The following is a 27,706-nucleotide window of genomic DNA, read 5'->3' as shown; positions in this document are numbered from 1 at the left end:
TTTATTAAATGTAATTAAATTTATAAAGCCAATTGTTCGGTCAAATTGTAAAAGTATTTATTTTTATGAGCTAAGTTTTACAGTAATAACCTCGCTGGTATCTTATTCATTTCTATTAATTCAACAGCCTTGAAAAATATAAATTCTCTTTGCAAGCAAAAATTCAAATAAAACCATGTAAGTTACACGTGTCTTTGGAAAATATTGGGAGGTCAATTAAACATCTCAGAGTCAGAAACGCAATGGAAATATTGTTAAAATACTTCAAGTATTGTTTTATCGTTCTATTGGGAAGCTTAGTTGGTAGGCCTTTCAATAAACATGTTACATTTTCAATCGTTGGGAATATTTTTGCTGCAATGTACTTTTGATTGAAAGCATTTTCTCTGCGTTATCAGTTAGGAATTTAAAGCATTTCATAAATCAAGTTAGCGGATCGATGACGTCAGAATATTTTTGATAGCCTACGTTTGTCTTGAATTTTTTAATGCCAACTAAATGTTTAATAAGTGATAGGTTAACTTGTAGCTGGAGAATCGACGACCGCGACAACCGACGCCACTGACTGGTCTATAGGCAGACATATAGATACAGTGACAGTAGTGATCAGTGATCAGTGACTAGTGATAGTGACTAGTGACAGTGTAGTAGATGAGTGTGCCAAGATGGTGCTGAGACTAGCGACGTTGCTGAGTCCAGAGAGACTGGGTACCAAGACTCAAGAGGTGACGTTCACTGCTACAGATTGGGATCAAGTAAGTCATAGTTGTAGCATTTACTTGGCGGTAATGCACATTACAAGATATTTATAGCAGTCGAAATCCAGAAGTTAACTACAATATCGTAATAGGAGACAATTTTCCATTGGACTATTCGTCAGCCGATTTTTTTCCTCGATGCAAAGCCGTATAATATTTTCATGAACTAAAAAAACTTAAAAAATAACCTACCAAACATTCAATTTTAAAGATTATCACAATAACAAACATACTGTTAGACCAAACTTATAAATACATGTTCTTAATAAATTATTAAAAATTAAATATATTAGGGTAAGGTTAAATTTTTTACTATGTAATCGCTATGTAAGAGGAATATATGGCTGTTTGTTATTTTCTGGCGAACGCAAAACTATGGCTAACTACTTACACTTATGCTGAAGTGGAAAAAGTTGAAATGGAAGCGTGCAAATGATGTGGTTTTGTTCCAAGTAAACTCTGGCTGTATAATATAGGGTCCAAGCCCAAATGGCAAATATAACTCACTCGTTTTCATGCTCTTTACCTGATAATTATTTTTATAAATCTTATACAAAATGCGTAGACGAACTTTAAAGTATGATGCTGTTGAAGCTTTTATTTTTCTTTTAACTCAAATATTAATTACTTTTGTATTGACGTTTTGCCAAGATCAGGACTTCCTTTTTGCGTGTATATTAAAATTGTTGCTACTCCCAATAATCGTTTCACTTAAAGGCCCTTACTAACGTTCCTGAATTGTAAAGACTACTTTTGGAATATGGCACTGTTATACTGTTTTGGTTTAACGATGGTTGGTTTTAACAGGTGTTTTTACGGATTGTATGATCTACGGTTTGTTAATTATTCAATTAAAGATTGTACAGTAAGTAGGTGATTTCTTATGATAAATCTTTTTCTAAAGTACAGTGCCAGGTGTTACGTGTGCTGCAAATTACGTATGGAGTGATTGAGTGGGAACGGTATGAAATCAAACTGTCAGTGCATTTCCTCCAGTGAGGACCTTCCTGATTCTTGACAGATTATTAGTCTGGTTTACCATGCATTGTAAACACTTTTGACGGATTTACCATTAGATTGAACTAAAATATTGCCAAGCTTTGGATAGTAGTTAGAAAAATGTTGTACATTACAAACAAAAGATTGTACATATCTATACTATTATTTTGGCAATCGCTTCAAATCCTGTTCACAAAATGCGTGTAATAATCCGATACCAAAGGTTTACATCAACTTTAGAAACTTAATCTTAAAGTGTCAAAACTGCGAACACGACAGTTTAGAAAGTTTCAACGAGTATTCGTAACGTTGTTTTACTATTACCCTTTTTACGTGTAAACACAAGATCACCCTTCGTTACGTAACGCTGATCAGTGATCGATAATCTACGCCTGGAGTGTGCAACGTAACTTGTACCGTAACTCCTTTATTCACTTCTTGGTAACGTTACGTAAACGTCATTTTTTCCCCTGATATGACAATAGAGAAAGTAAGAGGTTGAGGTTGTATTCAAGTTTTGCATATAACATGAACACTGTACACTTTTCATAAAAAAATAGTAGCGAAATTTTACAATAAAAATACTACCCCCGTTGCAAAAAACCTGCTGCATGTGAATTTCCTTTTGCTTTATTGACTGTTCATTCAGGTGCGTATTAAATAGGCAAATTTACCCTTAAGATCAACAGCCAGTAAAAATGACAAACTTAATAAATACTTAAGTAGATTCCTGAGATGGATCCAAAAATTGCTCTTTGGATTCTTAATTTAATTTTTCCAATTTTTATCAACAATCATTACCGGTTTTGTTTTGACACACAGTATATTTCTATATTCTTTCGTTTTCTATGAGGATGGAATTTTGGGAAATCACTATGTTTAGCACGTTTCGAGAACCAATAGGAAACAAATATGTTCAAAACATTGATATTTTTATGTTTTGTATGTTAATGAAAAATTAGTCACGAAAATGGTTCGGATTAGGTTGGTTCTCAGCATTAGAGAATTTTGACAAGGGGGTGTTTTGATCGGTGTACTCACATATAAACTTTTATACTGAAGAAATGGCCGTGGTCAGACTATTCCAACTTACGTTACCAATAAATTCACAAACAATGGTTAGGAAATAAATAACAACTAAAGGACAATAAAACTAAGCGAGTAGAGATTGCGACCTCCTGTCAGGACTATGGATCAACCTCTCAACCTCAACCTTGACCTGTGTCCTTGTCGTCGGCGATGCTTCAGTAACTCAACAGACAGTTCAGCGATCACGTCGCTTCGCTGTTTGAGGTGGAACTGGAAACCCAACTATAAATACGGTATAGGTGTGTGGGTCACATTATGAGAGAGATGCTTGAGGTAGTCTCATTAAATCAATACGCTTTTGAGTATAGAACTGACGACTGTATAATTGCGTAACACAAGGTGTTTTAAATTATCAGTATCATTAAATATTGTACTAAATACTTTAATGCTAAAAAATAGGCGTGTGAACTTTTGGAGGGTTGCAATCAAGACATACTTTATCTTGGTATCATACATACTGTTTCCGCACTTGGGAAAATATATTTCTAAGTCAATGTTTTTAGTTGTAAGCCACTGCAATGCGGACCGGAATACCTTGTAGACGTTATGATAGGACTTAATGTGTTTTCCAATAAATTTATGAAAGATAGAGCCATACAAATTGTGGAAACGATTGATTGAATGTAAAATAAAGTTACAAACGGCGGACTGTCTCAAATTGAATTAACATGGAATTATAGTTCGGCCGCTTAGAAAACGACCTGCGCGCTAATGCTAAACCAATGCTGGAGGAGGTCGTTTTCTAAGCGGCCGACCTATAGTAGTAGTCCAGGCGCTAAACGGGTTGAGTATGCACTGAAAGTCTGACAAAATTTGACTTTTGATTATTGTTGGGGACAGCTAGTAGATGAAAAAAATCGATGATGTCGCATTTCTAGGGTGGTCACAACTCGGGGGGGTGGGGGGGAAGTTGCGCGGGTCATCGGTTTACGTTTCCGCGTCTAACTCACAAACGGTTAATGATAGAAAGGTGGTTTAAGCGTCTATCTACGCCTAAATATATTGTCTTTCAAAAAGGTTAGTACAACCTTTCTTCTATCTCTTATACTTTAGGCGCTAATCAACATTTATTGAAAAAAATAAAATTTAAAAATACTTTTAAATGAAATATCGGAAATATTGCGCTTGTTTAGGGCATGTTACAAACTATTTATGGTTAGAAAAACTAACAAGTAGTACAACAACACCAAGTTTAAGGAAATCTGTGCAAAAACAACAGAGCTACGTTGATTTCAGTAAGAGTAAACGTGGAAAATTCGTAGTACTGTAGTATCGAGGCGCGCATTGGTACATAGCCCTTAGTCAATATAGGTTTGATGTTGTAAGTAACTATGGGAAAGCTGAATTTTTCTATGCTGTTAGACCATGTTGAAATGAGTATTTTCCCAAAAGTCCCCACTCCTACCCCTTTGTGCTTTCCTCTACCCCCCCCCCTTTTTAGATAAATTTACAGCCTCTTAGCAATTAAGCTATAACTTTAAAACGGGTAACGATAATAATGCAATCTTTTATCAATAATTTTGCGTTACGATAATCTACAAAAAGAATTATTAGATAATTAAATATTTAAAAAGAATTATTACAGATTTCTGAAGAAGAAGGAGAAGAAAATGTGTTCATTGTAATAAAATATCAATACAGTGTTTTTTATTTAAATGCAAAGAACAATGGCCAAAGACCGTCTGTTTTGTGTTAGACACACTGATTTTGAAATATTTTAAAACAGTTTAAAAAAAAATCCTTGAATCACATACAATTATTCATAAAATAAACTGATTTCAACTACAGAATATACACAAATAGCACTACATACTAATAAAGATCAGATAACAATTAAATGAATAATGAAAATTTAAATGTAGCCTACTGAGAATCAGAATTTTTCCAACAACAAACAGTTAATAATTCATAAAACAAACCTGTTAATTTTATAATTTACTTTGATAGATACTTAACAAACAATATTTTATAATTTTTTTAAATTACATAGATTTTTCCCATTTTTGTATTGATATCTCAATTCTTAAATTTAATAATTATACTCCATTATCAATTCCCGCCCTTTACTCCACGCCTCTTTAAGATAATTTCCAAGTGCCCGCCAATCTTTGCCATTTAAAAATTAAAAAAAAACTCATATTCATTTAAATATAACTTGTTATACCAAAATTAACGTATCTTTTTTTAAATTGAACATTCTGCTATAAAAGGGTACACGTTTCATCCCGGTTGAGATTACATAGTGAACATACATAAATTTTATTTTCTATATAGAGTTAACTTTTTATTAGGCGACCCCCTTTATTTGTAAAAAATGTTTTTAGGGATGGTTACGAATAAAAAAATATATCCACCATTTTCCAATATGGCCAACAACTTTGTTATTTCTTATGGAATACGCTATATTTTAGTATTCTTTTAGAATTTAAAAGCTATTTTTTCATTCGTGACATTTTTTCTCTAAACCTACCCCATTTAGGAGTTACAGCGTGTTATATCTAAAAGAAAGGCTTGTGGTGTACATTCGGCATCCTGTAGCTCATAAACGAGTAAGTTGAGAGAGAAAGTGCGAAGAATAAATAAGTCACATATAAGTCCTCGTTCAAAAAAATATATAAAATACGTTAAAAATACTGATTTTGTTGTTTTAAAAATGGCCACCATTTTCAAAAATGGTAGCTTACTTTGATATTGGAACAATTTATTTTATGGTTTTTTTTATGTAGACGTGATTTGAAAACTTGTTTATTCTTTGTATTTTCGCTCTTAAACTTACTCGTTTATGAGCTACAGGATGCAGAATGTACTCACAAACCATTTCTTCTTCGATGTAACTCCTAAACAAGTAGCTTTAGAGAAAAATGTCAAGAATAAAAAGGTTTAAAAATTGTGCGTTTACATTCTAAAACAATCATAAAATACAGAGTATTCCATAAATTCTGATTCTCAGTAGGCTACATTTAAATTTTCATTATTCATTTAATTGTTATCTGATCTTTATTAGTATGTAGTGCTATTTGTGTATATTCTGTAGTTGAAATCAGTTTATTTTATGAATAATTGTATGTGATTCAAGGATTTTTTTTAAACTGTTTTAAAATATTTCAAAATCAGTGTGTCTAACACAAAACAGACGGTCTTTGGCCATTGTTCTTTGCATTTAAATAAAAAACACTGTATTGATATTTTATTACAATGAACACATTTTCTTCTCCTTCTTCTTCAGAAATCTGTAATAATTCTTTTTAAATATTTAATTATCTAATAATTCTTTTTGTAGATTATCGTAACGCAAAATTATTAATAAAAGATTGCATTATTATCCTTACCCGTTTTAAAGTTATAGCTTAATTGCTAAGAGGCTGTAAATTTATCTAAAAAGGGGGGGTAGAGGAAAGCACAAAGGGGTAGGAGTGGGGACTTTTGGGAAAATACTCATTTCAACATGGTCTAACAGCATAGAAAAATTCAGCTTTCCCATAGTTACTTACAACATCAAACCTATATTGACTGTGGGCTATGTACCAATGCGCGCCTCGATACTACAGTACTACGAATTTTCCACGTTTACTCTTACTGAAATCAACGTAGCTCTGTTGTTTTTGCACAGATTTCCTTAAACTTGGTGTTGTTGTACTACTTGTTAGTTTTTCTAACCATAAATAGTTTGTAACATGCCCTAAACAAGCGCAATATTTCCGATATTTCATTTAAAAGTATTTTTAAATTTTGTGTTTTTCAATAAATGTTGATTAGCGCCTAAAGCATAAGAGATAGAAGAAAGATTGTAATAACCTTTTTGAAAGACAATATATTTAGGCGTAGATAGACGCTTAAACCACCTTTCTATCATTAACCGTTTGTGAGTTAGACGCGGAAACGTAAACCGATGACCCGCGCAACTTCCCCCCCTCCCCCCCGAGTTGTGACCACCCTAGAAATGCGACATCATCGATTTTTTTCATCTACTAGCTGTCCCCAACAATAATCAAAAGTCAAATTTTGTCAGACTTTCAGTGCATACTCAACCCGTTTAGCGCCTGGACTATAGTACGAATCTACGACGACGTAGCTTACGCTGGCTTACACCATCTGTGTGTGTGTGCGGATAGAAAGGCCGCCAAGTCAGGTTGCATTGTTGGGAGATAGCCTCGGAACGGGTTGTGTTATGGCATAGATTAGCCTCACAACGGGCCATCAATCTCAGAAGAAATCTTCGCCCTAAATGGCCTCCTTACATAGCCATCCGCGCCACTTTACATACGCAGCTCTACGAGAATACTTGTAATGTATTCGCTGACTTTGGACCTATTTATGAGATTCAGTGCCAGGAAAGGACATGGGTTGGTGATAAAGTGGTGCTTATTCTGTCAGTCTGTCACTTATATCTGTTTATCATTTAGATAGAAGCTTCACGTTTATCTGTTCAAATCTAGGCAATGGTAATAAATAGAGGAAACACTAAAATAAACTTAGCCTATATAAGTTAGTCATATTACCATTGCCTAGATTTGAACAGATAAACGTCAAGCTTCTCTGTTCAAATCTAGGCAATGGTAATATATAGAGGAAACCCTAAAATAAACTTAGCCTATATAAGTTAGTCATTTCTGTATTGTTTTGGAAGAATTCGTCAAATGTTTTAGAACGGGAACACTAAACATCCAGTAATTAGTAAAAAATCAGCTCGCTTAGTAGAGAGAGCTCTCACATACAGAGAATGTTCTATTCGCCCGAGATAAATCTGTTTTTGTGTGTAAAGAGGTGGAGTGGAGAGGTTAAGATGGGTTCCAACCCACCGGGTCAATTGTTTCTCAATAGGAGGTGGGGGATAGTAGGAATCAGATTAATAATTTGTTAGTTTCATTACAAAGAGAAGTAGTGATTAATTATGTTGATAATTGATCAGTTATGAAGGCTGGGGAGCCAACGTACTTAACAGTGGTTAACCAATTGATTCGCTGCGTGATATAGCCATGAACGGTTCGGAAACGATCAACAACAATAAATCCACCAATCTAGAATTTTTAATGTACGATTTTTACACGGTAGAAAAACAGTCTTTATTTAGTTCTACATCGGTAAAAGCTTTGTAAACTGAACCAGTAGAAGGAAAGTAGTTGGGCCTCACGTGATTTTGGGGAACGATTGGATTCAATATTGATGTTGACGGTGGGCCATTCATCTGATCATGGCGCCCAACTTGGGGGTTCAACTTGGCTTGGGAAACACTGTTGTAATGTGTACAAAACCCTGTGAAACGATGTGAATAAAGTACAGTTACGATGTAAACAAATTTACTGTTGGTAAAATTAGAACTCACACAGTGATGCCATCTTTAGAGCTCGTGGTTTAGGTAAATTATTATTGATGTTGTGTTAATATTTTGTGAAAGAAAATTAGTTTTTTATTTCAATCCACGTGTTTTGATTATACTGCCGACTTGCTCTTGTATGTTTCTTGTAACATTATTTTATAAAGTGTGTTTGATTTAATTTGATTCTTCAATTTTGTGTTGCTGTTCAAATATCGCTGGCGGCCGGTTAAAAAAACCATTTTATATCATTAATTGTATAATTTATGGCGTAGATTATTTTGGTGCAGCTTATATAGAGTAGTAAACATTATACAGTATTCATATGTCAACGAATGTTAGCTGTTCCATTTCAGATGTTTCGTAAACGACTCAAACAACATTAGTGCGATAGAATAAGTTAATCCTTTTCATTCTTGGCTTATTAACTACCTATACAATAGGGTTACAATAGTTATTATGGATTCGTGGACTCGTTTAAACGAATTTAAATCTACTATCGACGTTACTAAAGCAAAGGTTACAATATTTTTTAAGGTCGCAAAATTTTTCGTAGCATGTGTAATCTTTGCTAAAAGTTTGACTACGTCTTTTCAACATACATATTATTATGGGTTGTTTTATAACGCTCCTCATATTTCAACATTTTAATCAATTATTGTGACTAAATTATCTTCTAAAATATTTTTCAATGATAAACCATAACTCGCCGTATAGTAAATGACTATTTACTATAGTGATACCGATGTTTACGTTTATTTAATTTTGTTCGCAGATAAGATTTTTTTAAGGTTGACAAAAACTAATATTTTTAAAATATTGATCAAACCTTCACATTTTGTACTTGTTTATGCATTTTCACACAAACGTATGCAAACTGCAGACATTAACACACAGACGACTCGTCGCCGATAACTCAGAGATAAAATCCATATGTTTACTTAGGGAATGGTTTGCACTGGGAGACGCCCTTGTATTGTACTTTTGTTCAATAATATGCTGTTGGTTACGAAAATTGTTATTGAATTAGTTTTGATTTATATAGTTGATTGACGCAGACTAGTTTAGTCAATAAGAATGAATTAATAGAACATCGATGGATATTCTGTCAAAAGGATCGTCGAATTAGACGTGTTTAAACTGATTTGTTGACGAAGTCTCTTTGTGTATTTTTTTTTAAAGAATACAATAGTAACATGCCCAGGTGATTTCAAAAGCACCTTTATTTTGATGTGTTAACTTGGTGAACATTTATACACTCAATTTGACTTTTTGATTGCATAGTAGTTATTTATGTTCCAAGCTTTATTTGATGTTCTAATTTCAAATAAGTATTTTGTTTTATTCACAGCATTTAACAATTCATTTTTAAACATTTGATTAAAATTACGTACTGATTGCTATGCACAATAAAAAAAATAGTGATTTACCTACAATTGCAAAGTGCAAATGCTACATCAAGAAATTGTTTAGATGGGGAAACTACTGTGTTCCAAAATTGGAGGAATCCTTTAATCACTTAGGAGAGAAATTTGTTTCAGAAATGTCTACTAACTTAATATTCTAGTGAAACCTTACTTGTGTTATACTATAGCGCTTTAAAACATTAAAGTATTGTAAGTGTAAATAGAGGCAGGGACAGCATATTGCTGAAATATGTCTGTCGTGTTCAAGATGTTGGAATTCTCTAGCCCTTGGGTCCGTGTACTAGCAGTGACGGCATACTTCAACTTATATTGGATTGTGCTAGATTTTAACCCTTACAGATGTAAAATTCTACACGTTTTAATCTTATGGCGTCTGATAAAATGTCGTAATGTCTTCGTGAATTACATTTGCGATTAAATATCACATGGATTTATTCTATTCAAATTCTGTGTACTATATTTTTACATTTTTGCGTTTTTAATTTATTCCAGACAAAATGTGGTTAAATTTATAAAATCAATTTTTGAACATTACTATTACGGGTTTTGTAACGTGTTAAATTATGGCGATCAGCTTTCACATGTTTTTAATTAATCCCTCTATTCTACCTTAATAACGTAGTTTTGGCATTATTTATGTAACCAGTTTTTTTTTTTATTTATTTTTTGAACACCACCGATGTAGATTTTTCACATAAAATCGAAATATAATTTATTTCGCAAAAAGATTTTAAGAAATTACATAATTTTCAACTCTACACAAAATCTTAACGATATTGTCTAGTTTTGTAAATAATATAAAAATTTTATGTTTACGCTTTTTAAATTAGATTAAGATAAATTATCTTCCATAAAGGAGAATTCACTCCTTTGTGTGAAAGAGAGTAGTTTTATTTTTAGTTTAGTGATGAAAAACAAGAGTATATATTGATCACCGAGGTGGTAAAACATATACGTTTTCTGCATATTTGTTTATTTCCAACTATCTTCAAAAAGAAGATCGGAACGTCAATTTTCTAAACTAGCTCTTGTATACAACAAGGGTTTTTAAAATATTGGTTTCTCATGTCTTTAAAACCTCACGTCATGATCACCAACTGAGCCGATAAAAACAAGACATGTATAATATTGTGATGGATAAAGGTTATCGTGGCTTAAGTTACTTTGATAAGACTTAAAATACCGTTGAGTTGAGACTCTCATACACATTGAAACCACATAGGCTATGTGTATTGCTAATGAACTATCCTTAGTTTATGGTGTGAAACACAAGGGAAGGATTACTTATAACTACAGTATTTGAGAAGTTTGTATACCCGTAATTCTCAACGGCTCTCCTAAATCGTTCGTAAAAAATATTCAATTGCCCTCCATTGATAAGGATGCTTATACAGGGTGTCCATAAAAAACGTTTCAGGACTTTGGGAAATGAATCCCCATACTAAAAGGAAGAAAAAAGTTTATGGGAAGGTATGTCCGAAAATCCATATTTACCCAGATATCCGCCATTTGTTTTTTATACAAAAATATTTTTATCTGTGAAGTTTTTTATTTGATGATTATGAAACTTGGTAAACATGTTACCATACACAAGACCTATAATAGAAAAAATAATAAAGTTGTTCCGATTGTAAATTTCAAAATGGCGGTCGTTTGAATTTTTCTAACTTAAATAACTCGAAAACGGCTAATTCTATGAAAAAATGTCAAGAATACCTTTTTTTAGCATTTTTAATTTCCTATCAAACGATACCAAGATCAAAAAGATCGGACAAAAGATAACTGAAATATACCGGTTTTTGTGTAAAAATAAGGCAAAAATTCCGACTAACTTTGCCTTATTTTTACACAAAAACCTGTATATTTCAGTTATCTTTTAACCGATCTTTTTGATCTTGGTATCGTTTGATAGGAAATTAAAAATGCTAAAAAAGGTATTCTTGACATTTTTTCATAGAATTAGCCGTTTTCGAGTTATTTAAGTTAGAAAAATTCAAACGACCGCCATTTTAAAATTTACAATCGTAACAACTTTATTATTTTTTCTATTATAGGTCTTGTGTATGGTAACATGTTTACCAAGTTTCATAATCATCGAATAAAAAAACTTCACAGATAAAAATATTTTTGTATAAAAAACAAAATGGCGGATATCTGGGTAAATATTGATTTTCGGACATACCTTCCCATAAACTTTTTTCTTCCTTTTAGTATGGGGATTCATTTCCCAAAGTCCTGAAACGTTTTTTATGGACACCCTGTAGAACTGAACAGTACCGCATACTGTTGTATTTGTACAAAATGCTCTTTAAATTAATTCAGGCAGAAGTGTAGTGAAAATAATTTTAACTCATTGAAATGTAGACAAAAAATAAAACATTGTAAGTGTAAACATTTGTGGGTTGCTTTTGTCGTCATAAAAGTAATTAATATTTATTGCTGAAAAGTCCACATCACTTTTATATTGTTCGTGGTTAAATGTACGAATATCTGATACCTTGGTAGTGTTGTCGATGTACCATTGTGTAAAACTTAATCTCAGTCGGTTCAGCAGTTTTTGCATTAACTCAGAACAATCAATAAACCATCTCTTTTATAGTGTAGATTGATTATAATCCTACAATTTAATAAAAAAAACACGGTGCAATTATTGTTTGAATTTTATTTGGTGGATAAAGCTAGTCAATGTTTAGCTTAAAATATATCAGATGCGTCCTGCTATAAATATTATATTCACATACTTTTGCTTGGAAATTTAAATAAAAACTAGATAATTTAGCAATATACCTCAGGAGATTAAACAATATATAATCTGGTCATTTAAAAAAAAATGTTTTTCGCGGTATTATATATCTGATTTTTAGAGAGAGCAAGATACGTGGTTTCAGCTGCGGTAAAACAAGCTTAAAGCGAATACTGTAAAAACCTGTCATTTATTGCATCATTTTATAATATCAAACTTTTTAACGTCTGTTTTGAGGTTTGATGTTTGTGTTTTGTAAGTTATGTGAGTGTTTGACTTTTTTTGTGTTTTTATATGTTTTTTTTTACAAATTGTAATTCAATTTTATAATTTTATGACGAGTGTTTTAACACATTCAAATCTGTTTATCAACTAAAAAAACTGCAAGTTGTTCCAGAACGTGGTGAATAACCTAAATATACGCAAGGAATGTTAAGATCTACTATTACGAGAATTCGATTTAATTTTCACCCAAGCAAAGCTTGGCCGGTGGTAATTGATTAATCAGCTGATGAGGTGTACAAAAGTGTCGTAGTGCGGTAGGGCAGTAGCAGTAGCACAGCTGGCTGTAGCTTATCGATCTCGCGTAGCCCCGACCAACTAGACGACGGATTTCTATTTTTTATAACTCTCAAGTTCACCCGCCAAACTTGTAGACTGGCGGGCTTTTAGTTAAGCACAATTTCAGACGGCCTACATTTTTTATGGTAGTTTTAAAGTAGGTCGGCTCTGGTGGTAAAAAGTTTAATTACGGTTTTTGTAGGCCTACATACGGAAGTGTTTTTCTTTTAATGTGCACTAGTGTACATGTTGCTCGAAATCGAGCAATTGCAAAGAAGTAAAGTAGTTACAGTATTTAAAATCAGATAACTTGTTTAAAAACTAATAAAAGTCATAATTTCCGATGAGTTTAAAAGACTAAACTCGTAGATTACGCACCTAACAGTTCCATATAATCAAGCTGATCTGGTTTTAAATGTACCTAATGCGTTTCGTTGAATTGAAAAATAAATAACAACAGTTAAATTATACAGCTGATCAAAATGTAAACAAATATGTTCTCCATAAGGATAACATTGGAACTTTCAAAGCCACTGGGGCAGAGCCCAAGGGACTTTTTCAAAAATGTAAGGCCAGTTTGCAAATCTACGCGACACGCTCTTTCCAATGAGACGTCAATGGATAAAATCGGTTAAGAAATGGCGGAGGAGTTCAACCGACAAAGTTTCATGTAGCGTATTAATTATATAGATGTGTATATTTAACTATTAATTATTTTACATGGCATAACAATTCAGAAGAACTTCGAGAAAATGAAAACTTCGATGTGAAATTCCTGACCAAACCCCCTTGATGGCTGAGGGTTATTGGAAGGAAAAAAAAAACTCAACGTTTTCAGTTAAAACCACTGTTATATCAGGGAAGTTGTCAAGAATTCATCTTGATACAATCGTTAATTCAGCCAACCCTCTAAGTGTTAACAATACCAGTTTGATCGTTTATGGACTTCGATTGCAAAACTCCCTTTTACCAAAATAATAACTTTAATATTTTAATTTGCCCCTCGTAAGAGTAAGAGTAAGAGTTCTGTGTAAAAATATGTTACACGTATATTTATACTAAATCGTAAACTAGAAACCATAAAATGTGTCACAGTCGTTGGAGACAACATGTAAAAAGCCAGCTAGAGAGGAGAAGTCTTGTAAAAGGCCATCATTCATGTGCTTTACAACCTTGCAGTTCATCAATCGAGTGAAAAGTTAGCAAAAAGAAAGAGATAGTGGTCGGTTGGTGACTTCTGAGAGAGTACGAGATAATATGTGTAGTTTAGCATCCTTCACTTGAGAAATCCTTCCTCGTCTGTTGTACATACGCCAACAAAACTTTCCCTTTTGTCTACGAATTACACAGCTTAATTTCATACAGTTTGTTATTACAAGGAAGTACAACGTCGGGCAGTGTTGAAGCCTTTTAGAGAATGTTTTAAATAACTTAATGCAAAAGTTATCTGAAGTTACCGGTTCGGGAAATGGAAAAATTGAAAGGCAGCGATCATTATTACCCTATTTATTCGGCGTATAATCTTTTTCTGGTGATTTATCCTTACCTCGAAGACACCGAAAGTAGTAAGAAAATTGTATTCGTATTTATTTACCTTAACTTTTCGTTGTGATTCTGGGAATTTATTTGTTTAAGTGATTCGAGACTACACAACAATGAAACGTCATATTAGATTAAAATAATCATATTTATAAGTATAAAAAATTTAGAGCAATTGTTTGTTAGTCAAAATTGTTTATAGGCACTTGTTTAAAATTTCCATACACACTTTTATTTTGTACTGAATTATCTTTAGTTAAACATACAGTTTCTATCACTAAACCGGAACTAAGGCGGTTCACTTTACATTAAATTTATTTGAAGTGCAAATTGATGTAACGTTGTTTACGATGGACCTACACCCATTTTAATTCTCCAGGCAACGCAAAATGGACACGGACCATCCGCAGTATATCAATTATTTCCGTGTATTTTGCAATGGAGTCAATAGTTGTAACTTAGGCTTATACAGTGATGGGATATTGTTGAGTAATATTTTACCAGCGATACAGTAGCGCTACCACTAAAAACGAAAGTAATATTAAAAAATTAGTCTCACATAATTTTGGAAATGTACCGTTTTGCAGTTAGACCTATTATTTTGCTATACGTCAATATCAGTTTGTCACCTAAAACATGTTTAACAAGCACATAATTTCCAACTATCGTAGTTGTAGCTTGGCAAGTTTGGCTGTACCAAGTACAAGTTAAAGAAGGTCGACACAGGAATAGTCGGTGATGTCATGTTACGATGGTATTATAAATCAAACAATGGTACACGCGATACTGAGGCCTGACCGCCCTACAGTAGCTTAGCTGCCCGAGATGTCAACTAAACTGACAGATACGATTACTGTACTGCATTATTTTGATATTTAAATTATGAATTTGATTTCCCGCGTAATCGCAGACTGTACGTGATTAAAACATTCATAAACTTAAGTGAACGCAGCATTCTTAAACGCCTCTTAATTGACGCGTATTATCTAGGGTTCTGCCTTATTTTAGTTTAACATAATTGAATAATACTACACTCTTGAATCATAATACCCTTTAGTAATACAGTAGGTACTATATGTTTTTAGCAACTTCTTCGATTGCTACTGTTTATTTTCAGAGGTATATGATTTTATCATTCAATATTTAACTTATGTGGTTCTATTTACTGTGTCAAATTAACCTTCTAGGAGTCCAGTCTGCTTTGCAAGTCATTAAAATGCTTTATTTTAAGTAAGTAAGGCAAGTAAAACTGTTATAACTCTTATTTCATCGCCTTGTCCGAGTTAAACTTCAGCAAAAAAATAAAACCAGTTACCTTGCCCAAGTTAAAATTCAGCAAAAAAATTAAACCAGTTAAAGGGTATTTATAAAAGCAATAATATACAGCAACGTTCGGATACACCCGTGCTATACACTTGACAAAAAATATGCGTGTTTTACTTTAATAATACACCAAAATTGCAAAACAACCTGAAAACATTAAAACAAATTAAAATATTTCGATAGTCAATAAGGTAATCTTGATAAATTTTAGTATTTTCGTTCGGTTGTGTTGTAAAATTATTCTCAAAATGCAGTTTCTTGTTCTTAAAATACGGAAAATGTAAGTAGGTTGGTTAAGGCATTGACTAAGGTTTCCCTTGTCTGTGGTTAAGGCCAAAATGGGGCACTTGTGTTCGTTTTAGTTTGAGGCTTGGGGAGAGTAAATGTGTAAGTTTTTATACAGATCTATATAAAATCAAATCCTTAGAACTGAAAGGAAGTCTCTTCACTAGCTATACAATGATTTTTGCCAGGGTTGCTTATCATTGAAGTCTGTGATTGCACATTAAACGACAAGAATCAAAGGGTTGTTCTGCAATCTGTGATTAGCATAAAGCTGGTAACGGCACTCGTGTGCAACTGAGAGGGAAAGGACAGATTGTGTTGAAGGTAAGGGAAGCCAGCTGGTGGCTGGTGCAAGGTTAGGGTAGGGTAGCAGGAAGCGCGTATTTGTCCGATTGTCGTGTACAGTGTACAGAGCTGGAGTGGACACCGCCATATCAGTACACTGGCAGACTAGCACTCTCGTCACTACTTGGACATGAACGTGTCTGGCTACACTTCCTCCGCAATCCACGGCAAGAATGTCAACACACGGTGCACATCTACCTTCTATGATGGAGGCTTTGTTGTGTACCATTGGGGATAACTCGTAAACACCACTTAGCAGATGGTCTGACGTAAATTACATTTTATTGTTGAAGACGAAGCATGAAGAAAATAAGCACACATTGAGTTGCAACTTTTCTTAAATAGGTATAAAGATTCCGAAAATACATTTGAGTTGTATATTTACTAAACCTAAAACATAAATTGAGTTGTAAATCATCAAAAATATAAACTAATTCAGATTTGATAATAATATAAAATAAAACAATTGTATTGAATTTCAAATCTAAAACAGAATTACAAATTGAGTTGTAAATAATTTTATTTTCAAACTATCTATATAAGTATTACATTTAATTAGTTGAAAATCAGAAACACCAGGAAAAAAATTGATTTATTATAGTTACTTACTACCTCTCCCCGCCCAGATATATAATTTGTGTTGGCCCACAGTCTAATAATACTATTGATCTAACTCTTTAGAAACGCTATCATTCTTCTATAATTTTTACCCGTGTGTTACTTTGGGACGCCCTCCAAACAATTTGCATTTCAAATATTACTACCTTATACAATTTTCAACTCAATATTTGATTTAGATAATTCAAAATGCAACTTGAGGACAAAACGAGCTACAACCTAGGTGTTTCTTATATTTACCAAGTTTATTTCTGTTAAATGCGTTCCATTACATAAAAGTGGTACTGTATACCCAAACAATCCTGGTATAGCACTGCCATTTATCATATTATTTTTAATCATATAATTAGGAATTAGTTATTCATTTGGACGACTTAGAGATCCAAATAGTCTGGATCAATGAGGGTTTATGTGCATATTTCCATGACAGCTAATACTTATTAACAGTAATTGAATAATATTATATTTGAGTTAATCAATTCTGTTTGTTCGCAGGTGAGTGGCATTGGCGCTAAGGGACTAGCTGATTGTCAGATAAGAAGTTTTGTTTGGTTTACTATTGTATCTTACTGTAGGACCCCAGGGAAACTCATTCTGAGAAAGTTTTCCCATTTATGCCCCTTCCACAAGCAGAAACATAATTTAAAGCATCCATACAGAGTTCAATGTAGTTTTTTAGCGAATTTCCCATATAGGGAATAAGCTATTACCGTAGTACTCATGGTAAGACCTGGACCCGGGACCGATTTTTTTCTTCGTTTTGAGGTCCCTAGAGGCCAAAAATAGCATCCGTTCAAATTCATATTATATATATATATATTTATTTATATATATATATATATATTTATATATGTGTCCGTTAGCGCGATAACTCGAGCAAAAATGATCCGATTTCAATGAAATTTGGTACAAATGTGTAAACCTACGTTTATTCGAACGAGTTCGCGAACCAGCATGATCGGACCATGGGAACGGGGGTTTATGGGGGCTTTTATGGGGTAAAAAATGGGTTTTTCCCATTTTTGACCCAAAAAACTTAAATTTTTGCAATTTCTTTCCAAACCATTTTGTAGAGCTTAAAAAAACAAATAATTTAGTATATTGAAGCGTTATAATGCGCCTAATGGTTACGGAGAAAATTCAAAAAAATTGTAAATTTAAAATTCCCATGTTATTCTTATGGAGGATAAGTAAACTGTTGTAGTTTGCTTATTTATTAACATATTTTGCCCAAATTTGGAAAATGTTTTTATTTCTTACTAACTATTAACATTTTACATAAAAAAACACTTTAACCCTCCCTGTTGCAGCAAACCTAAGTATGTGTTAAACTGATTTGATTTAAATAGGGAATAAATGTGATATTTTTAAGGAGACATTTTAGTGTAAATCCAATCAGGCAAATGGAAATTCGCTTAGTCTGCACAGGTTTGCTGCGGCGGGGGTATTTATTTCCTAAAATTGTTAGAGCATTGTAGATTGTGCATTAGAGGTGTGTGAACGAAGAGCATATAGATATATCATTGTTATAATAGTAACGACAATTTCAATATTTAGGATGTTTAGACCCAATTTAGTGAGTCCAGTTTATTGTAAAAGCATACAACAATGTGTCAACAACGTTTAGTCCGTCGAACCAATGGTTTTGTGCTTTGATAGATTTTACTGAAAATTGTCTTGTGGAAGGAGAAAAGTAGAATCGGTACTTAGACTTATAATCTATAAAATTGTTATATATATTAAATATTTGCTAATGCGGACTTAACTTAACCGGAATACTATTTTAACTTTCAGCTAAGTAAGGAATGTGCCACTGTAAACTACGTAATGTTATTGTACTATTCTACTGCACTTGTGGTATTGTTAACCGTACCTGCATATAATTTAGCATATAACCAATGGTAGTATTTTTTTAGTTCATAACATATCATTCATGCTTTTCTATATAAAGTCTGCATACTGTATGCAAACGTGTATTCAAATCTCCTAAATAGTGTTGCCTTTTTCGTAAGGGTATATAATTTTAATTCAGACTTTTTATTAATTAAATTATTTTATTATTAAAAAAACTACATGAAACCTCTATTAGCGATTATAATGAAGGTTTAAATTAGGTTCATTTGTTTGAGAAATAAATGACATTTGAAGATTGAGAATGATGATGTTTTAGCCAGTAATGTCGTCTTTAGGCTAACCAGTGAGGCGGGCGATATAGGTCAAGGTGATTAAATTTGATCAGAGGCGAGTGCACGCTCTCACGACCGTCCATATTGTCTACCAAGACCCCACGAGAGGAAAACTTATTTATAAAGCCATCTCTGGTGCTCGGGTGTTTATGTTTTCATTTTTATTGATCGTTTCGAAGTCTTGTAATCTTGTTAGATACCTAAGATTGTGCCTAAAATATTATATTGTTTCTTTTACTATTTTTGGACGGTGTATTGTTTTTAATTGAAAATCTAAGATGACACATCTGCGATGATGATAGAGATTTAGCAAAATAATGAAAACAAAGGAGTACAACTCGTAAAATAGTTTTGAAATAAGTTAGTCTACTAGTTTTTGTGGAATCACGGGGATCAACCACAAACGATTTATTGTTACTTAGCGTCGGGTTGTTATGTTACGAATGCAGTCTGATGAGGCCGAATTAAAAAGCAGTCAGGTGTAGAGGGCAGCGAGACTGGAAGGACCGGTGTCACTGAACCTTCAACCTGTTGACTCCAGCTCTCCAGTCACAGCCTCCAGCTCCAACCTGGGCCACATTCCAGGTGTATACCTCCGTCCCAGCCGCGCGTGGCGTTGTAAACAATAATCCTAGTTATCACACACACTGTTGTATAGTGTCGCAATGGTGAGGCAAGGCTGGATACAGTGTTGATACGCCGAAAATCTTTAGAATCGAGAGTTTAAAAATGATTACCTGACTAGTCGAGAGGTTATAGTGCTCGTCTTCAGATTTGAAGAATCCTAGTTTGATTCTTAGATTGGAACAACATCAGTCTTTGGACTATTCACTTGCAAAATACGTAAAATTACGTGAAATACATATTTTTGGAATATGTGATGTATGTGTGAATAAAATTAACTTTGAGGTTGCCTGTAAAACATTTTATTAGAGTCTACAGGATTTTGTGTACCATTTTTACAGCATATATGTTTTGCCAAAGCTTGCGATATTTCTTAAAGAAAATCTAAAGTTCAAAGACCAGTAATTGGTTGTAACGACGTCAGTGAAAATAATATCATTGTACGTAGGCTATTTATTTGACCGTTAGTCATCCAAACCGATTTTCGTAAATTTTTACAGCGATTTTTGTTGTTAAAACTTCCCTGTTTCTTGAAAAAAGGCTTTAATGTTGCAGTATTTGCAACACTTGTCTTAAATAGCGTTCTCGCCCTGGCTTACAGCTAAATTTTGTTTAAAATTTATATAGATAACAATAGTTTTAAATATTATGCTGTAAACTCTGGTGTGTACTCCGCTTAAAATATTGTTCTTGTTTTAAAATTCTTGCAAGTTGTACAGTGCAGTAAGAAAACCAGCCTTATCTGTACGCAATGGGGGATAAACATTGAGATTTTAACTGTTTTTCTTTTGTGTTTTTTTTGTTTTTACACTAATTTAGCAGGAACCAAAATAATCTAAAGGAATGAAGTGATTAAACCCTCAGCTAGAGCTGTATTTAAAAACGTTGCGTTTCGTCTCACTGTTGATGCCAGTGGCGTGACGAGTTGCCCTCTTGGATAAGCTGCAATCTTGCCTAAACGCGTCCCTCTCACGTTAACTTGCTAAAGAGGCTTCAATCCGTCAATTCCAACTAAAGTCACTAACCCAGTTCTAGTTTTGTTTACCGACGTGCGTTGGTTGAATAACTTATTTTAACATGTAAATGTTAAACTTTGCTTTGCCAAAGGTTTTGGTGCTGGGGCTCCAATATGAGTTGAAAGCTACAGTTAGGTATTTTTTGTCACAACTTAAAACTTATGTGAACTAGACATTATTTGGTAGTTGGATGGAAAAGTTGAGTTTGTTTTAACAAATATTAAATTTGTACGTGAACAGATACCAACTAGGAAATTTTTCAAACGATCATAAATTCGTCAAAAGAAAAACTATGGTCAATTAGTTGACACTTTGAATTAAAACGGTTGAATTTGAACTATTTTAACTACCTTATGTCGTATGAAATCCCCCAAAACCTAAACCTTAGGTTGCAGTATTCATCCATTCAATTATTTATTATGGTGCATTTATACATTTAGGGTTATACATTTTTACTTAATTATCTCATACTCTGGTATCGTCGAACACATAAATTTCTTGTGTAACTGCTACGATATTGATGCTCCCCCCACTGAGCTGTATTGAATCAGTTACTTCGTCCAAGAATTTTCCTATCCACAGTATTTTGTTCTTCTATCTTTAGGTTTTCCATATTCATTTGCTAAGTGTCAAGTACTCCTACGAAACATCGTCGATTTATACTGTTCAAAGTACTGTAGTTAGAATTGAACATTATCTTACAATGATTTAACAGCAATCCTTGTTAAGCATTTCTCAAAATGGTGTACCCTGTGAAATCGTCTGTATTATTTTCCATATGTAAATCATACCCAAGCTTGAGTCACTGTTAACTTTGTACATCTTCATCTGTCGTTTACATTCATCCAGGACATGTCGCCACATTAGAGTTTCCTGTCGTATGTCGCAGATTGCAGAGATCACTCTGGCCTTGCCGCCTCCGTGTGACGTTGTCGCTGAATCTGGTACGAGGCTGTCTTAAATGCGTCGCGCTGTTGCGGGAAAACATTCCTACCTCCTGCGAAACTGACCTTTAAATGCCCTGTTGACACATTTGATTAAGTCTTTTCAAGAAGTGGGCTAACCTAACTACCCAGCCTGACCTAACTAAACTAACCAATGCAAAATACTTCGGACGTCTTGTGTACCGTACTTCTTGAAACACTCTTAAGACTGGATAAACACAATCGCCCAGTAGACCACTTCTTAGTAAACAGATCAACACAACAGTTCGATATTCCATTACAAGTTTTGTAGGTTTATAATGGTTTTCTCGTGAGAGCGAGGTGAAGGCTCTTTCAGATCTCTGATAAATATAGAAGCGAACTTTCGATCACGCCACAACTTGCTCGACTTGCTTCTCCTTCCACGCGTGTTCTGCAGTTGATAGCCTGCAATGCGAAGTAGTGGAAATAAAATAACTCCTACAGCAACAGTGTTATTTTAAAATGTTCATGTTTGTATTCACTAGATACAGAAAATGAAATGCCCCTACCCTGCTTATTTCTATTGATTCCCCCACCACATGTATTCACCACACATTTTCAATGAAAATGCATTAGACCAGACGATTGACCAGATTCAATTTTTGGCTCCGAAATAAACACACCGTTAGCATATTCTTTGCTTTTGTTTTCTAAATGACTTCATTGACTTCATAAATAAACTTTGTATTTTTGTACCAGGTTTTCTTTAACATAACCTGTTCCAGCCATAAGATAACTAAAGTGTAATAAATAACCGGAAAGAATGTAAAAAAATCGTGATCGTGAACATAAAAGAATGGGCCAAATTAAATTTCAACAATCTTCTGATGAGGTCTTTAGGTGGGAAGATTTCATTGCTTTTTTAGTGATCTATACGTTCGTTTGATAATTAATTGTTATAAATTTATTTCTCAATTGATTAGTGTCATATTGATATAGCCAGGTATCGAAGGTCTACGTGTCCGTGTCATTGACTGAGTGTGAGTGAGTAACTCTTATCACCTGTAGCGGCTAGGAGGTGCTGCTAATGGGTATAGGGTGAGTCATCTCACTGAGAGGAAGTGAATCACAAGACAAGTCGTGAGACCTTCAAACTGTCTTCAGTATTACTCACGTAAATTATTTCCAACCTGAACAACTTCTGTTCATTGCCGTATGAGTACTACATTATTCTAAGGTTAAATAAATGGCTTTAAAAATGTTCATCTTTGGAGTTGTGAAGAGTAGTCTTTCGGTTCGCTAGGCCTACACATTCTCGCCACCAAAACTGGGATCTCCGACGGTGCTCCAGTATAGCCTAAACAAATTGTCAAAAGGCTGAAACAGAAACAATGAAGTAACAATGAAGCTTTGTTCGACATTTCAGATAATTAGGGGATTTTGGTGACTCGGAAAGATAAATGATAATGAGGTCAGAAAAAAGCCTCACCACCCTATGAAATGTCACGTTCACGTTTAGCAATTCCATTCCCCTCACGCTGTGTACACTGGTCCACCACATTGTTGTCCCAGTGGAAGCACTACGTGCCAGATCAGCTAATCCCGTTATCCCGTCTTGTGCCTATCGCCACGTCCTTGGCCCATTGTAGACCATGCGGCCCACTTCCCCGCCGTGGCATGCACCACACGGACCATGCAGCCACGCAGTCCTGCACCCTGTCTCGTCACGGACTGTTACACACAGACCGTCTTGTAGACTTGTTTGCCGTGACGTAGCTGCGCAATTGTGCTTGGGTCAGTATGTCGACGCAGAGATCTATCTACAATGTATTTTTTCACGCCAAAGAGGATTTTTTGGCATTTTTGAGCACCTAACCTAAAAGTCGTTCTTATCCTAAAGTGCTAAAGTAATTTTTTGAGTGGTATAAAAAATCTGTGTAAATAATTCTTCGTCCCAATCTTCGAGATCGTCCTAGGGGAAAGGATACTACAACCCTTTCAGATTTACACAAATACGACTGCCATAAGAAATACGGGGAGTGAGCTGGTGTAGGGGTTGGTGGTGAACGCCGGTGGTGGGGAAGGGGTCGGTCCCTGAGGTCCAGTCAACAATCAAATCAAAACCTGGTCAAATCAACATGTCATAGTGCGAACGCAATTCAGTCAGTATTCAAAATAATTATGCGTTAACAATCGTTAAATAATTATTACACAATAAGTGTGAATTATAGTGATTATGGTGGACACTATTTCTTTCTAAGACAATGCTAAATCATGGCCAATTTTAACAACAGTAGAAAACTTACTTGTATACCTACTCAATGGTATATTTTGTAATAAGTAAACGATGGTTTTCGTCCATTAATATTCTGTAAACATTTTGTAGAGGCGTCATGATTCTCCAATTCTACTATCACACATTCAATATCATCCGAATAAATATCGACTAATATCAGTATCGCTGAATCGTAAACAGATTTTCAGCAATTTCATGGCAAATTTCACCCAGAAACCATCCCAAACTTTTACGTCATTTGCCGTGGGTGATAATACACATTATTTTGTGTAAACCTCTGTAAAGATTGAGAAATTTGTGACAAAGTATTAAATTGACCACGGAGTCGATGGTTTCATATTATAAAAGCATGTTCAGGTTAAAAGCTGAATTTAAAGTATTGAAGCCATTGGTCTGAATCGAATGACGTTTAGAAAACTCGGACATTAATCTGTAAGCGGCTTGGGATTAAATGTCCTAACTAATTGGATTCATATATTTTTGTTATTGCGACGTTCTTGTCTATGGGATTAGGATATTATTACTCCTTTATTATCTTCCCACTTTAAAATCCATAATAAGAAACAATCAAACAGAGTTAAATTATACAGGGTGTCCCGGAACTCTCTACCAATATTTTAGGGCATTGCTCCTGGTTAAGAAACATACCTAAATATCATATTTAAATTGTCCGGAAGTCCTTAGTTACTCACACAGCCGCCATTTTGTTTATTTCAGTTATTAATTTTTTTCTAAAGAATGGTTAAACTTACGAAATTGAAACTTTGCACAAACATTTATGACAACTAGACAAAGCTACGAAAAAATTATGACGATTTTTTCAATTCATAAAACAAAATGGCGGCCATTTAAAATGTTTGTAAAATCAATGATTTTTGAGTTATTTAAGAAACAAAATTTTAAATGACCGCCATTTTGTTTTATGAATTAGAAAAATCGTCATATTTTTTTCGGAGCTTTGTCTAGTTGTCATAAAAGTTTGTGCAAAGTTTCAATTTCGTAAGTTTAACCATTCTTTAGAAAAAAAAATAATAACTGAAAAAAACAAAATGGCGGCTGTGTGAGTAACTAAGGACTTCCGGACAATTTAAATATGATATTTAGGTATGTTTATTACCCAGGAGCAATGCCCTAAAATATTGGTAGAGAGTTCCGGGACACCCTGTATATGGTAGAGGTTTTTGATGGATTACAAAAAATACGTTACATGGTTTAAGTTGATTATATAAAACATACTCCCTTAGTATATTTCTCATCGTAATGGAGCTTATGCCAATTTTATTATTAGTTCCGTCCGGTGCACTTTAGTGGTCATGTTTTGTTTACAATTTGTTTCTTGTTTTTTCAGTCGTTTAAAACCTTGTTCAACCAAATAAAACTATATAATCATAATCAATAACTCAGTCCCCTAGCTAACCAAACAGTGAAGCTCAAATAATGAAAGTAGCCCTCAAATATTGGAAACTAAATTTCGTCAACACTAGCAATCAGTGTAATCGGACGTAAACTAGACACGAAAAACGAGCTTCAAAATTTACAATGGCATGGGACGTCTTGTTGTTAGTCTTATGATCTACACAACAAGGAGTGTAATAATCACAGTTTTTTCATCTTACCCATTTGTCGTATCGTTGCAAAAGTTTTTAATAACTCAAGGATTTAGTGAGTTTTATGGTAAAATATGCCATTATCGTTTACCTTAAACCATTCTTTAGTGCAATTTATTTGGAATTCTCCCTTTGAACACAGTTTCAAGCGATATCGAGATATAACAACCTTGGTAATGAGCGTATACCAAGTAGTCTTAACCTCAAAACTACTTCAACTTCCTTGACCTAAAAGTTTTTTCATTGTAGTACATTTTGTTCACCAGATTTATGTATTTTGAAGATGATAAATGCTTCACCTTGCTAACTATGTAACTATCATTACTCTTGTTTAAATCATTTTAGTGCGGATGTTAGCTCTATTGAATGTCAATCCGATTATACATGTAGAAGTACATCTGTCAACAGCGGTGGCGACGTGATCAAGTTAGCCTGTTGTTTGTCCTCGACTCTGGTCAGTCTATATGTTGCCTTTAATTACACCATTACAGTCCCCATTCCATCACATTCAACCATCTGTCTCCCGCATACCGCCTTGTGGTGTAATAGCTGTAACCTTAACTGTTGATCTTTACTGTGGTTATAGTTTTTGACGAGTGGTGTAATCAGTATTTTTATTAATTTTTAAATCTTTGTTTTCAAAACGAGTTTTTTTCTGCTCGCTGATGACTAGATCTCAATTAAAAATTATACAAACTGTTAACCAATTTTTCTGGTTCAGTGTTTGCAGAAGATTTTATCTACAGGGTGGTAAAAAAGTCCCTGGACAGTTAAATATTTAAAAAAATAATGCAGATAGAGCTACAATACTTGGTACAAAGTTACAGGGCATAAAATTCTATTTTAACACATATTCAGTGATCCAATAACTCTTCAGGGGGACGGCCCACAAGGAGTCGGAAGAAAATCTTAAATGGAAGCATAGGTCAATATGCACATCGAATTAAAGGTCTTTTTTAGTAGAATACAATGCCGCAAACCGCACTTCAAAAGGTTGATCCTGCGCAAAATGGCAGATGTTCAAAGATTTCTTGAATCCGCCATTTTGAATCTTTGAACGACTGCCATTTTTTACTCAGACATTCTTTTGAGCTTGAATTTACGGCATCGTAATCTACAAGTGAAGACCTTTAATTTGATATGCATATTGACCTATTCTTACGTTAACAATTTTCTTCCGATTCCTAGGGCTGTGCCCCCTGAAGAGAAAGCGTAGGTATAATAGCAATGTAAATTAAATGAATCTTTGAACAACTGTCATTTTGCACAGGATCAACCTTTTGAAGTGCGGTTTGCGGCATTGTATTCTACCAAAAAAGACCTTTAATTTGATGTGCATATTGACCTATGCTTCTATTTAAGATTTTCTTCCGACTCCTTGTGGGCCGTCCCCCTGAAGAGTTATTGGATCACTGAATGTGTGTTAAAATAGAGTTTTATGCCCTGTAACTTTGTACCAAGTATTGTAGCTCTATCTGCATTATTTTTTAAAATATTTAACTGCCCAGGGACTTTTTTACCACCCTGTATATTTTTGTCCCGTAGCCCTTTCAGTGCGTATAACGTCAGATATAGTCCAGTAAATCTGTCAGAAAATATGGGGTTGCTGTGCAAAAGGTCGGGTAGTTCTGATTTTTTGATATGTTGTTAGTATTGGGCCCATAACATAAAATCCAAGTTATCCACCTCGAGATACTGCCGCTCGCCGCGGGGCGCACCACTTGTTATCGAAATATAAAAAATATGTCAATTCCTATTGTTTTTCACTCAATCTCGCGAACCGTTGATTTTACTGAAAATTTTATATTATTACATTAAAGAAGAATAAATTTGTGACAGTTTAAGCCCAACCGCAAGTATGTAGCGTAAATAATGGTCAAAATACAGACCATCAAAATAAGTAAATTGTCTAAAGACGTATACAAATTGTGGGTTTTTTCAATATTTCCACAATACAGTTGTTTGAAGCAAACACCGTATTGATTTAGAGAGTATGCCAGTTTATTTGCTATTAATAGAATATAAATTAAAGTATGAATAAAAATACCCCCACCTCAGCAAGCCAGCAGAC

At 34.0% G+C, this 27,706-nt stretch overlaps 1 protein-coding gene across 10 annotated transcripts in view; it reads left to right on the top strand.

The window, feature by feature from the left end:
• LOC128999359 (patronin) overlaps positions 1–27,706 on the top strand; it is a 110,738-nt gene that overhangs the window by 13,002 nt on the left and 70,030 nt on the right. For 8 of the 10 annotated variants that reach the window (XM_054425824.1, XM_054425820.1, XM_054425822.1 and 5 more), the window contains exon 2: positions 529–755. The exons of 1 other annotated variant lie outside the window; for it this stretch is intronic. In XM_054425824.1, the coding sequence (XP_054281799.1) occupies positions 666–755 (90 nt within the window). In that variant the 5' untranslated portion in view covers positions 529–665. Of the gene's footprint in view, positions 1–520; positions 756–27,706 lie in introns of those variants that run through there. One more of the 10 variants, XM_054425817.1, reaches the window with a different exon arrangement.

The sequence above is a fragment of the Macrosteles quadrilineatus genome, unplaced genomic scaffold (genome assembly GCF_028750875.1).
Source record: "Macrosteles quadrilineatus isolate MER2022 unplaced genomic scaffold, UCM_ALF_1.0 Scaffold_8__2_contigs__length_117827958, whole genome shotgun sequence".
NCBI lineage: Eukaryota > Metazoa > Arthropoda > Insecta > Hemiptera > Cicadellidae > Macrosteles > Macrosteles quadrilineatus.
This window is presented reverse-complemented; position numbering and strand designations above follow the sequence as displayed.